The following is a 14401-nucleotide window of genomic DNA, read 5'->3' on the forward strand; positions in this document are numbered from 1 at the left end:
ATGTGGATTTACTGTCTAACAGAGATAGAACGGTGGGCAGATATTTAGAATTGAATTGATGCTTCTAATGGGTCTGAATGGGGCTCCTTCCTTCTGTATCTTATATGTAAAGACAATGGTTACAACCTGTTGTACTGTCATTGATCAATGGCCTTTCCCTTTCCAGTTGTTGTTAGAGGTTTACTGTTTTTTTCTTGTATGTGATGGTGGGAATAAATGGCTAATGGAACAAGGCCATTAATGCTTTTCTCGTGGTGAAACTTGTTTTGCTGTTGATGGTGCAGCCAGACATTCCACATTTCCTTAGTGTATTTGCTCAATACTCTTTCACTTGCTAATTCTCACCCACATGTCCTGACATGCACACACTATCACACACAACCCTCAACTGCAGCATGTCTGCGCAGACTTCATGAGTCACGCCCAAATTACCTTTATAACTGCTAAATATCTGGGATGGATTTTCCGTCCTGTATGTGAGATTTCTGGGTTGCTGGGGGAACAGCACTGAAGCTGTATGCTGGGTGTGCACATGGAAATTATGTTTTTACACCTGGACATGCTCAGACTGTTCTCCAAACTGTAGACAGACAGTGATTTTGTGGTCAGTCTAAGAAGATGTAATTACATTAACACTATGAATTCAAGAATCATCAGTTCTTTTTATAATGATGATTTTTATAGATCACCTTGTCAAAAGACTTTCTGGCTTGGCATTTTTGTTCATCCTTTTATCTGTTCTCTCTTTATAGGCACACTTCATACTCCCTAATCTGCCCTAACATTAATAATCTGATTCTCGCTCATCTGTCATTTTTATCCACAAGCAATCTTGCATGTATCTTGCATCCCCTGCAGTACATATAGCATGAAATCATGATGTTTGTGTCATGTACAGTACATATTATCCAAAGTGCTATAAAAATACAGGACCAATTACCATTAACCACCTACAGATTAACACTTCCAAAACGAAGGAGATGGTAGTAGACTTCCAGAGGCCCAGGCCCCACCTGCAACAGATGACGGCTAACATAGATGTGCTGGGGGGAGGGGAGGGAGGGGGGCACCTCACAGCTGGACAAACTGATAAGGAGAGCTGGCTTTGTGGTAGGGGCAGAGATAGAGTTCCTAATGTCTGTGGCAGTGACTAGGACTCTGACCAAACTCAGGTGGTATTGGTGCTTCTACAAGGCACCATAATTAGGTAGAGAAGCCAGATATGTGGATATGGGTAATTGTAATGGACTAGGATGGCTTGTTGGAGCAGCATCTGCTTATGTCAAGAAAGGAACATCAGGCATCAGGCTTAGGTCATGTGTCAGGCAGAGCGCCAGCGTTTGAAATGACTGATAATGTTCGGTCCTCTTTTTTAGTGTAAGTGTAGGTGTAAGGTGCAGTAATGTCCATTGGACACTACTGCACCTTACACCTTACCCTGTGTGTATAATATATATTCTTCCGTCTCTACTTCTTGTACATTTGTCCATTTGCTAATATGCTAATTTGTACATTTTTGCTAATACTATTTTTATTTAATTTTACTTATTTTTATTTTATTTAATCTTCTTTAATCTGTGGTTCTTAAGAGTGTTTTTTTATGTACAACTAAGCTACTGTGACCAAGCAATTTCCCTTGTGGATGAATAAAGTTTATCTAAGTCTAGTTGTGTCAAACAATAAACCATAAACATAATTAGACTGTCTTAAGAGACAGTGTTTCCTGACATTTTGTCCCCATAGAGAACCCCTTATTCCCTTGTATACTTAGTCCTATGTATTCATGTAGCTCCATGGTCCTAGAGGAATGTCCGCTCATCTCACTATGTATTGCATTTGCTCTACATGGTTGAAATGACAATAAAAACCTCTTTGACCTTTGACATATTTGTATATAGGAAAACCTGAGTCCCCCAGAACCCTGTCAGTACCCATGCCATTTTAGTTTAGCGTGTATGACTATCATGAATCATCAAGCTGGCACACAGTGTACATAAATCAAATAATTAGATTTGGTGAAAGGTAAGACAAAATAATGTCAGCCAGGTATTTTGAGAGTTTTTAGGTATTTTCTGTATCTATCAGGTCTAACATGAACTAGTCAAGAATAGCAAAACCTGTCTCCACAGTGACATGCTGCACTATTTAAGAACTTTCTAAACAGCATTTATTTATTATATTTGGTTTTGCTGTATGTGTAGCATATTTCCAGCTGTTTTCCAGGATCACTGAATGTGAAATTGTTGACTCATTCGTTGACAGGTCTTTCTTAAGTTTCAAGGTGTTTACAACAAACGTGTGTTCTCAGTCTGTCTCCGACTTCCTGTGCTCACATCTGCTTAGCACGCTCGACATTCTCACAGCCATGCGGTGTCCACGCGTCTGTTTTGTGCGCTGATTGGCTAGAGCTCACACAAACAAAGGTTTTCCACCAATGGGAGTCGTGTGCACGCGCCAAGCCATGTTGTTCATTCTGGCTCCTCATGCCTAGCGGAGTCACGTCATATAAAACCAAGCCCTGTGTCTTTGTTTACAGCAGAGTGCACTGGAAGTTGTTGCTTCTTTTACCATCAGTCGCTTCAAGCGGTTTAGAAGAAGTTTCTCTATACATTACGGTTCTTTTGGGTTGTGCGTGTTGCTGATCAGTCATGGTGGCGATGACGAAGAGGATGAAAACCTTCCAAATCATTCTGTCCGATCCGACCAAGACTTTTTATTGCGGCGGGGACAAGGTGTCTGGACGGATAGAAGTGGAAGTGAACGAGGTGACCCGTGTGTCCGCGGTTAAGGTTTTGGGTCTGGGCTGTGCCAAGGTGGAGTATGCAAAAGGAAAGCAGCGGTGCCGACAGGAGACGGAATACCTCAGATATGAAGAGGAACTGCGACTACAGGACCAGCCCTCAGGTACATACAGTTATACTTTTTTTTTCTACGTCGCTATCGGCAGTCACCTTTTTATCTTTTATGACAGATCTGCTAGGCTGCGGTGTATTTATCAGTGCTAAGAGTATTAATGAATCGGGAAATGGGATTAACAGACTGCCAGTGGATCACTTTTCGATAAGGAACTTCCCCGAAGTCAACTCGCTAGGAGACTGTGAAAATCCCCCGCACTTGACTTACTAGTTATAATTCTACTCGACATTTCCATGTTGAATGAAACAGCAGTCACTCCCATACAGTCACAGAAGAGACAGTAGTTATGCCTGGTTAAAGACTACTTAAATTACATTAAGAAAACGCCTGACATTGATAAATTATACATTTCTCTTACAGACTCTGATGGTTCAGTTATCTTGAGGCCTGGCAACAAGTATGACTACATGTTTGGATTCGAGCTCCCTCAGCAAGGGTAAGATAGCATTTCACAAGTGACAGATAGTGTTATCTATATATATATATATATACATATTTTATGGGTAGTCAGTGGGTTGTATTTTACAGAAGATTAATACTTATACTTTCTTGGCATATGTTCTGACAGACAGCTGGTGTCATCATACAAAGGGAAGTTTGGTTACGTTCAGTACTATGTGAAGGCCCTGATAGAGAGGCCTCAGCAGCCCACGCTGGAGTGCAAAAAATCCTTTGAGGTAGAGGAACCTCTGGATGTCAACACTCCAGACCTACTGGTGAGTTAACTGACACTGAACATTGAGAGATGGTTATCTATTCGAACATTTCGTAGCACTTCATCTAAAGTCTTACAGCAAAACAACCAAAGCATATGTCACACCTTTGTTCTTTTCCATTGTCCAATTTACGTGCAAAAAACGTGTGCTAAACTGAGTTCTGTCTTTCTGCATTTCCTCAGTCTCCCACAGGTGGCATGAAGGAGAAGAAAGTCACGTGCATGTTCATCCCTGATGGCCAAGTTTCACTGAATGCAAAAATTGACCGCCGTGGATTTTGTGAAGGTGAAGACATCTGCATTAATGCAAAGTTTGAGAACACTTGCTCCCGCATTGTGGTGCCCAAGGCTGCCATCATTGCCAAACATACTTACCAAGCAAATGGCCGCACCAAGGTCTTCCGCCAGAAGCTGTCCTCTGTGCGTGGAAATCACATCATATCGGGCATGTGTGACGCCTGGCAGGGAAAGACTATCAGGGTGCCGAAAATCAAACCATCCATGCTGGGCTGCAACATCATACGTGTGGAGTATGCTTTGATGGTAAGATTTTAAGTTTTTATATTCTGCCAGAGATTTTTGGTTATTAGATTTGGAGAATTGAAAATCAGGATTGTATGTGTTCCTGATTTTTCTGCCAGATTTACGTCCACATTCCTGGCAGTGAGAAGCTGATCCTGGAACTTCCCCTGGTTATTGGGACTGCTGGTCTAGGAAGCCGAACCAACAGTGTGAGCAGCCAGGAGGGATCAGTCAGCAATGCCTCCCAGAGTTGGGTGTCTCTCAGGATGCCCTCTGCGCCTCCAAGTTATTGCGATGTCACACGTGACTGCCGCCTGGACCAACCCCTCACACCTTTGCTGGATGACTTTGATGGTGATGACAGTCCCATCTTCATGAACACACCAGCCTTCCAGTTCCCACCACCTCCAGAATACACTGAGGTAGGTTTGTTTCAGTTAATGGCCATAACACTTTGTGTTAGCTAATAGCTAACCATAAATAAGCTAATAAGAAACTACTTTAACAAATACAAGAAATAATTATATTTTGAGTATTGCCAGTTTAAACTTATATTTATATTTTTTTCCAGGCTGAGGAGGAGTACAATGGAAATGCTCGAATGCTGCCAGTCTGCTGAAGTCCAGCTGCTAAAATATTTGAACTCTGGTCCAGCTCTCAAAGAGCATTCATCAAAGACACTTGGAAAAAAGCAGAAGATAAAAACTCCAGAGGTGTTATGATGTTGAATGGAGAAGTGAAGCCAGTGGAAGTGGACAGAAGTGTGCTTATCAATTACATTTAACTGTCTTTAACACGCATCATAATCTGTTTTGATTGTGATTCTTCCTCCTTCCTCCTGGTCCTCACCAGGACAGAGAATTAGAGGTCGAAACACAAAGCACATCACAGACTCTGCGATGTGGTTTATTCCTGGATTTTTGAAAAAGCTGTCCCATACCGTCTTTCAGGGTGTCACTGTTCATTCACAGCCACTTTGTCATTTGGGCCAAACACTGTATAAGTCAGCCCCCAGCCTGCTGTGACATACTTGCTTTTCAGGGGCATTGACCTTTTCCTCACAATGATTTGTCATTCCAGTCAAACCCTGTCTTTTTATGGGACTTGTAAAGAGGAACCATCCTGTTGGTAGGTTCAGTCAACATGTAGAATAATTTTCATTTGATGGGAACAGAACCTTATACAGCCTTCATATTTTCTTGTGCCACAGTGTTTGGTTTATTCCTTGATTTTATTGCACTTTTTGATTGCATTTTGCTCTACTGCTGCCTATTGTTTGTTAATATGAGAATTTGTTTGAGAATGTTTTTGATGAGTAGAGTGAATAATCTGTAGGTAAAAATTATTGGAACATTTGATCCTGGCTTGGTGATTGGTGACATTGGTACTTGACACTTCAAGTGCCAAATGTTAATCCAGGTATTACTCCACACACACGCCGATGTTATAGAACGCACCTTATGTAATCATTGTATCTGACCTGAAGTTGTCCTAGACAACATTTCATTGTGAGATCTCTGCTGTGGTGGTTTCACAACTTATTTACTTTCAGAGTGCAAAGAAATCACTGTGAAAGCCTGTTTGTGGGAAAGAATTTTTGGAACATGTCCTTGATACGGAAGTATTTTTGTATGAAACCTTATGGTTTAGTTTTTTAAATAAAGAAATACAAGAAAAATATACACCATGCTTACTCTTTCTTTTGTAACTCAGCCATAAAGTTGTGGTCAGAGTCAAAGTTTTCACAGCATACACACTTTGATTATTGACGTATGTTAAAAAGCAATATTAAATATATTTACAGCCTGGTACAAAACGATTTTGGTCTCAATAGCTTATTCCACTAGTCATGACAACTGGGGGGTGATTTTTTTTTTTATAACTCTTCTGTTTATTTTGATTAAGATTTAAAGTTCTGCATAATTAGGGCATGGTCACCTTGAGTGACAGGTGACGCATGCTAGCTGTCAGAGGTCACTAGCTACTAGCTATGGTCTCTCTGCTAGTCCTCACCTGAGCTAATGGCAATTTCTCAGCCGTGTTTGAGGTTTTGATCCATTTTGATCCTTTTAATCCTTCCAAATAATACCTGACTGCTATAGCAGCAGTTACGGAACATTGATTGTGTCCTCCACAAACTTCAGGAGTTTCACAGAAGGGTCCCTTGAGGTGTAGTCAGTTGTGTAAATGGAGAAAAGCAGTGGGGAGAGAACGCATCCCTGGGGCCGCCAGTGCGGAGGTACCGGGTTCTGTATGTGAAGTTACCCAGTTTTACCTGCTGCCTTCTGTCAGTCAGGAAACTGGTAATCCACTGACAGATGGAGGGGGGCACAGTGAGCTGGGACAGTTTGTGGTAGAGGAGCTCCGGGACGATGGTGTTGAACGGAGAGCTGAAGTCCACAAACTGGACCTGTGCGTAGGTCCCTGCAGAGTCTAGGTGGTGCAGGATGTAGTGGAGAGCCATGTTGGCTGCATCCAACCTGCCTGTGATTCCTCTTACATTTTCAAACTGTCATGTAACATCATCAGTTTGTATCATAAGATTCCACATGTACGCTTTAGTCAGATATGTGTATCTATGACAGATGTATGTTTATCTTGCTGTTCTCTTCTCTCTTTGCTGTTCTCTTCTCTCTTTCTTCTGTCTGTACCCGGCTGGCCTTAGGCAGATGGGTCCCTCCATATGAGCTGGGTTCTGCTCGAGGTTTCTTCCTGTTAAAAGGGAGTTTTTCCTTGCCACCGTTGCCTTCAGGCTTGCTCTGGGGGTTTCAGGCCGGGTTTTTGTAAAGCGTCTTGAGACGATTTGTATTGTTATTGACGCTATATAAATAAAATTGAATTGAATTGAATTTAATCATCTACTGACCTGTTTGCTCTATAGGAAAACTGCAGGGGGTCTAGCAGCAAAATGTAATATATAATACTACAGAGACTTGAAAGTGAGATCAAGATTAAAGGAACTGCATTAGACTGGTTTGAATCCTATCTGTCTGACAGATTCCAGTTTGTCCACGTCAACAATGATTCTTCTACTTATACAAAAATAAGTTATGGCGTTCCTCAGGGTTCTGTGCTAGGACCAATACTCTTCATGTTATACATGTTTCCATTAGGCAAGATTATTAGAAAACATGGCATAAACTTCCATTGCTATGCAGACGACACCCAGCTATATTTATCCATGAAACCAGATGAAACTAATCAGCTTGTTAAACTCCAAGCATGCCTTAAAGACATAAAGACTTGGATGACCTGTAATTTCATACTCTTAAACTCAGGCAAAACAGAAGTCATTGTATTTGGTCCTAAACATCTCAGAAATTCATTACCTAATGACATGCTGTCTTTGGATGGCATTACCGTGGCCTCCAGTACTACTGTGAAACACCTTGGTGTTATATTTGATGAGGATATGTCCTTTAATTCGCACATAAAGCAAGTAACCAGGACTGCCTTCTTTCACCTGCGTACTATTGTCAAAATTAGGAACATCCTGTCTCAGCGATGCTGAAAAACTAGTTCATGCATTTGTATCGTCCAGACTGGATTATTGTAATTCATTACTGTCTGGCTGTCCAAATAGCTCTTTAAAAAACCTCCAGTTGATTCAAAATGCCACGGCAAGAGCATTGACAGGAATTAGCAAGAGAGATCATATTACTCCAGATTAAGCTTCTCTTCATTGGCTCCCTTTAAAGTCTAGAATAGAATTTAAAATCCTCCTCCTTACATACAAGGCCCTTAAAGGCCTAGCTCCATCATATCTTAAAGACCTCATTGTACCATATCATCCCAACAGATCACTTCAGTCTGAAAGTGCAGGCCTACTTGTAGTTCCTAGAATTTCAAAAAATATAATGGGAGGTAGAGCTTTCAGCTATCAGGCTCCTCTCCTGTGGAACCAGCTCCCAGTTTGGGTTCGGGAGGCAGACATCCTCTCTACTTTTAAGGTAAAGACTTTCCTTTTTAAAGCTTAGTTAGGGCTGGACTGAACCATCCCTTAGTTATGCTGCTATAGGCCTAGGCTGCTGGGGGACGATGCACCAAACACATGTCCTCTTTCTTTCTTCTCTCTCCTCTCTCGCATCCTCCACTTTCTTTTCTCTGGCACAGAGCTCTTTCCCTCTAATTTCCTACTGTACTACTAGTCATGCAATTCTGCGCTATTACTGTATAGCAAGTGCAGCGTTTCCTACACTTTTTAAGTGTCTCATTAGGACACCACCTCCCTTTTATCATAGGAAGAACACGGTTTAAATCAATTTATCAGTCTCGATTAAATAATTTTATCTCTGAAGGAATGAATTCTTTTCCACAATTTATAATGTGAAGTGAACTATAATCATTTATCAGTAGTATAGCACAGAAAGAAATATAGTAGTGAATAACAGTTCCTGGGGCTTTTTTCTGAGGAAGCCAAGTGAGACACAAACTGATAACCGCAGGTAATTCTCAGCATTAAGAGATCGAAAACCTTTCTCATCTCTGTACGAAGTTCTAGTTTAGGCGTTGGCCTGCACTCAGATTTTATCATAAATTGTTGCTAGAGGTAGTTTTGTAAAAATTTTTTTTTACTAAATATACTCCAAATCTCCACCTTCCATCACTGCACTTGCTAATTTTGCTAACGAAATCTCAACTAAAACTTGCTAATCTCGTGTTGTCATGACAGCATCCTCACCTGATTGGGTAATCATTTTTTTTCTTTTTTCTTTGTTTTCATCAAGGGACGCCAACTCTGCTTGGCCTCCTTGCGGACAACAGTGTGCAATATCGTATTTCACCACTCTTTCACGACATAACATTTAGAGGGGCGCTGTTTTACACATAGTAAAATGCTCAATAATTAGAGAACTAAGGAAGAGGTGACAGTGACACAACAGAGAATAATTGTTGAAGCTGTTAAAAGGGGAGTTTTTATTTAATGACAGCTACAGTCTGATAAAAGAGAGGAAGCATGGCTTCTCTTGGCCTCCAGGATAAAACGCTACTGGTGAATAATTAGCTAGAAAAACATAGCATCTCTTTCCAACTCTAATCTGTTGCTATGTATCTATGTGTAACGGATAAATGCTGAATTTCAGTGAATTACAACACATCCACTTGAAACAACTTTCATGGCACAGTTGGACAGTCTTCAGCTGCAGCTGACATCAGTTTTCCAGAAGAAGGGAGGTGTCACTGACCAGAAACTAGCCAAACATCTGCAGATATTACAAGCGGTAACTATGTTCATTTAATGTTGCTTAAAATTAGTCATATGTGTGCTTTGATAAACTCTCTGTGTTTGTGAAATCCATTTTGGTTTCAATAACAGCCTGGATTATTACTGTAACATTTCCAAAGAAATGATGATGAAATAAGGTTATTTATAGTATAACCAAAGGCTGAAAATTCCAAGTTTTGTCGTTACTTAAGTGCCTGGAAATGTTTTCAGTGGAATCTCTTCACACCGGCCACAAGTGATGTTCATTCAAGAAGAGCAGCAGTCCTCAGGGCACTTTGTCTCTACCTTGAGGATGATGGACATCTAATCCATGAGTATACGTTAAGTAAGTGTATTTGTAGTGAGTCTTTCATCTAACAGAGGTCTAGTATATGCAAAAGCATCATTTACTGTTACGGTGCACTATAATAGATCACTTGACATGTAATGATGCTTCTAGTGCTGCTTTACCTGTTAAAGTCAATACGGTGAAATGTTTTGTTCCTGTCGCCTACAGTATATGATAGATCCCAGCATGGAGTCAAAGCACACCTTGAATCACATAATACCCATAAAACAACTTGATGCACAAATGTAGCTTGAGTGGACAAAGTATTCAAATGTTTCCCTTTTCTCCTATTTACTTTAAATATGCAGGACTTCGAAGGAAATGACATCCAGACAGACATGGAGAGGTGCACCATGGGCATTTACGTAGTCAGCAAGTACAATGGAGATCCTGGACATTGGAATTTCTGTTGAAGGAGTAATCATCTTGTCAGATCTGTAGCCCAGGCCTGTGCAGTGATGTTTGGAGTGATCTACACGCTGAACCTGGCCTACGCTAAGGAACTGAGACACTATTGTGAATTCATTCAAAAAGTACTCATGCAGATGGATGGGGAAAAGCTTTCCCCCAAGGTCCTTGGACTAAAGAACAAAATCAGCATTGGACTGTAGGAATTCTTCAGCCACTTTGGAATGACATGATGTGGTTTGTGTTTGTTTCCTTTTTTTTTTTTTTTGCATTTAACAGGTTCATGTCTTATAAGACCCACTGTGCATGTTAAAGGACAATTCCAGCGCAAAATGAACCTGGGGTTAATAACACATGTGTACCGAGTTCGACCGTTCTCTGGTATTTGTTTTCATGCATTTGTTTTGTTAGTCAAATGTGACCAGTTTTCTTGCAAACCGCTAATTAGCGTATGACGCTAGCCTTTGGGGCACACTTACACATAAAAAGAAATCGCTATTTCTATACCACTAACAAGGCTCACAATATCACCACACTTACACGGTAGCATAACTAGGGTCTCTACATGTAAACCGAAGCATTGAGAACTTTGCAAGTATACAGGCAGTTTATTAAAAAAGGAATACAGTACCGTTCGCGTCTGGCTCACATATCCAGGCGGGCGCCATCTTGGGGAAACTGAACTCTCTGGGACATGAATGTGAATCTCGTGTGAAACGTTGTTGCCGGAAGAGGCGTTGTACACGTGAAATGTGATTAGGCGTGTTCGACTTCATGCAGATCTGTGCAGATCTGACTTGACGTGATGCATGCTGGGTTGAACAAGTTCATTTTAATCAATCATATTCGAGGTCTATGAGCATGAACAACCCTTTCACGCGAGATTCAGAAACCGATTGCCTCAAAATCTCCAAGTAAAGTAGCTAATTAATTTTAAGGTGTTATAGCTGAAAATAACTGTGTTTGGACAACTCAGATAATGGCAGTAAACTTGAGTATAGCTAACTCAAAATCATTAGTTAGGTTGACTATAGAATGTCAATTTCGAATACTTAAACTTGTGAGTTATGTTAATTAAGCAGTACTCATAAAAATAAGTTATCCTTACAAGTTTAAGCGTTCACATTACTTGCAAAAAAATCAGGAAACCGATTGCCTTGATATAATCAAGTAAGCTGAACCAAAAGTGATAAGTTATTGAAACGAAGAGACAGCAGACAACAGTTTGAATGGAAAACAAAGTTTAATGATTAAACTTTTTTGTTCTGAACACAAATACATGGAGAAATAGGGTCCAGGCTGTAAGATTTCCATGGTCATCCATGACAATTCTTCCTTCCAAAATGATTGCAGTACCTGAAGACTCAAGGTGCAGTGAGTCAGGGCAGGCCTGTCTGTCCTCAGGAATGATGGTCAGGATCCCAGTGGGGGTGTGAAACATGTCTGGGTTTTCGCAGTCCTAACAACAATAGCAGCAATAACACCAAAATTACATATCAGATGTCACCTTGAATTTCTATGGCAGAAAACACAAGACAGCCACTAAAAGTACAACATAACACTTCTTCATCACTGCAGCTTCTGGGCAATGTACTCGCTACTACCAAAAGAGGCTGACGAGTAAACTTCCAGTGTAGTACAGGAATGTGAAACTCCTACAGTTTGCAGCTGTCACATGGCAGTCCACTCATCAGCCTCCTGTGACAGTACAGCGAGCGCATTTCCCAAGAGCATCAGCGATAAATAAGTGTTGATGTTGTTGCAAGGGAAAGTTCAAAACATTTTTGTGTTTAACTACGTGTTGCCCTTCATACGGTCATAAGAGATATCAGTAGAACCCCTCTACTTAAAATCAGCGAAGTGAAAGTACTAAAAATAAGTGAAATTCATTGTACTTTTTTTGTTCTTGAAGACATTTGGGTTTCACATAGGGTGATGCTAAAGAACTGCGACTGAATCATTTTGAAAGACAGCAGATACCACTAAAAGTGTTCTGATTGGGGATAGGTCATCAGTGCATCACGTAAGAAGCACAGCAGCACTGATTGAGGCTGAGTGGAAGAACAGTAAAAACTAAAGCCATCAAAGTAACAAAGCAGAATTAAATAGAGTGCACATCCTGTGGTGTGGAATTTAAAAAAATGTAATAAAGACGACTTACAAAGCATGTCTTGAAGAAGTCTGTGTTCTCATCTCAAAAATCATGTCAAACACACATCACTCCTGTGGTAAAGAATAATCAATTAATAGCTCTGCACACACAATGAGGTTGTGTATTTTGTTCCCCACATGATGAAAAATTAATTACTTTGTATCTGAGAAACTTACCTCTGGTCTGACTTGTTGCAGATACTTCTGAAGTTTATCTGCAACATCCCCCCCCCCCCCCCCCCCCCCCCCCGCTCTTGAAAATCTCAAAGAAGTGAGGGGTGTATTTGTCAAGTTCTTTGAAGAATTCTGTATTCTGGTTTTTGCTTGACAAGCGACAGAACTCTGCCAGAATCTGAAGGATAAGTATGACAAATGAATATTTAAAATATAGTGATATTGGACCTCTTAGGACTACTTTTCACTAGCAGGACGCTGAAGACATTTCTGTAAGTTAATGAAAGATGTGACAAACAATGAATTATAAGAGAACTAAAAAACTTAATGCATAAAAGATAGGAAGAGTTTTAAATTACCTGACCCTCTGTAAAGAGTGCTGGCCACCTTCCCGTTGTGTCCCTTCACTGGAGGCTCCAAGTTCACCAACTCTTGTCTCTTGTCTTGTCCTGGCTAAATCATTAAACATAAAGTTAACCTCCAAACCTGGCCTTACGGATAAATTGTCTGGCATAGATAACGACTATAAGTTTGCTACATAGAAAACAAGTGAAACTTATCGTGACACTACGTAGCTGCAGCCATAGGCGCCGAAACCGTGGGTGCTCCGGTGCTCGAGCACCCAGGGAAAATACTGAGCACCCACGTGTGCCAGACAGGTACTGATTCTTAATTTCCCACGAAGCTGATCGCGTTTAGTTCAACTTTTCATCTCCAATCCTGTCTGTATTTTTGAAGAGTGGGCTGTCCTGAAAAATAGCCTACTTTACGGCTTTAGTATCGAGTCTATGCGTGTGTGTTCGTGTTGGCCGCTGACCATTTGCTAAGGTTCTGAAATGCGAAATGGCTGTTTTTTTTTTTTGTTGTTTTTTTTAAAGGCCGTGCGCTCATGAGCACCCACGGAGGAAAACATAAATCGGCCCACTCATACTTCTAAGTACAGGTTACTTGCAGCTGATGAGTTTGATTACTTGCCTCAGTAGAAAGTTGTCTTTACTAAGTTTAAGTGAGGATAGTCAACAGAGTAAGCTGGAATGAGTTAAGGTCACTTTTTTTTTTAAGTAAGATATACAATTACATTTTACAGTGTGTGTCCAGGTACACTAGCCTGAATTCATCTGTATTTCTATGTTTTATTGATGCGTCAAAAGTATTTGACCGAATTAATCATGAAAAATTGTTTGTAAAACTGTTGGAAAGAGGTGCACCCAATTTTTTGGTGAGAATTTTAGTGTTTTGGTACGCTCATCAGACATTCCAGGTTAAATGGGACAATGCTGTATCTGCTCCATTCTGTGTCAGTAACGGAGTGCGACAAGGAGGAATTTTGTCATCTATTCTATTTAATGTTCACATGGTTGACTTATCAAATCAGTTAAATAGGCTAAATACAGGCTGTCTTGTGGGCAACACTATTGTTAATCATCTTATGTATGCAGATGACCTGGTCTTGCTCTGTCCATATAGTGCTGGGCTGCAGCAGATGCTGAAGGCGTGCTCCCAGTATGGCCTTGATCATGACGTAAAATATAATGCTAAGAAAAGCCATATAATGATAGTTAGAAGTGCTGAGGACAGGAAACCAATTTTCCCGAGCTTTTATTTGTCAGACAGCCCTCTTGATGTGTGTGAAGAGGTTAAATACCTAGGTCATGTGATATCTGATGACTGGACAGATGACAAAGACCTCTACCGACCGAGGGTGTGGCTGGCAAGTTTTTGTTCCAATCAAGCAAGAGGACACCTGAAATGACTGCGTGAAGGCAGTTCAGTTGATTGATTGAGCCAAGTCAGGTGTGCTTCTGCTAGGTTAGAATGAAAACCTGCAGCCACAGGGCCCTTTCACGGATCAGTTTGACACCTGTGATCTACATGAACCCATATTCCAACACAAACTAAAATATATATTTTGTTCTGCAAGATGTGATTCTTACAAATGAGTGACATGAAATGGTGCTGA

At 40.7% G+C, this 14401-nt stretch overlaps 1 protein-coding gene across 1 annotated transcript; it reads left to right on the top strand.

Annotated features, from left to right (window-relative positions):
* Positions 1 to 2502: 2502 nt before the first annotated feature.
* Positions 2503 to 5835, top strand: txnipa (thioredoxin interacting protein a). Its single transcript, XM_084563889.1, has 6 exons — positions 2503 to 2904; positions 3277 to 3352; positions 3485 to 3632; positions 3815 to 4174; positions 4273 to 4575; positions 4725 to 5835. Exons 1-6 carry the CDS (start codon positions 2649 to 2651, stop codon positions 4770 to 4772), a joined length of 1191 nt encoding a protein of 396 aa, XP_084420015.1. The 5' UTR covers positions 2503 to 2648; the 3' UTR covers positions 4773 to 5835.
* The last annotated feature ends 8566 nt before the right edge of the window (positions 5836 to 14401 follow it).

The sequence above is a fragment of the Chelon labrosus genome, assembly GCF_963514085.1.
Source record: "Chelon labrosus genome assembly, chromosome: 16".
NCBI classification, from domain to species: domain Eukaryota; kingdom Metazoa; phylum Chordata; class Actinopteri; order Mugiliformes; family Mugilidae; genus Chelon; species Chelon labrosus.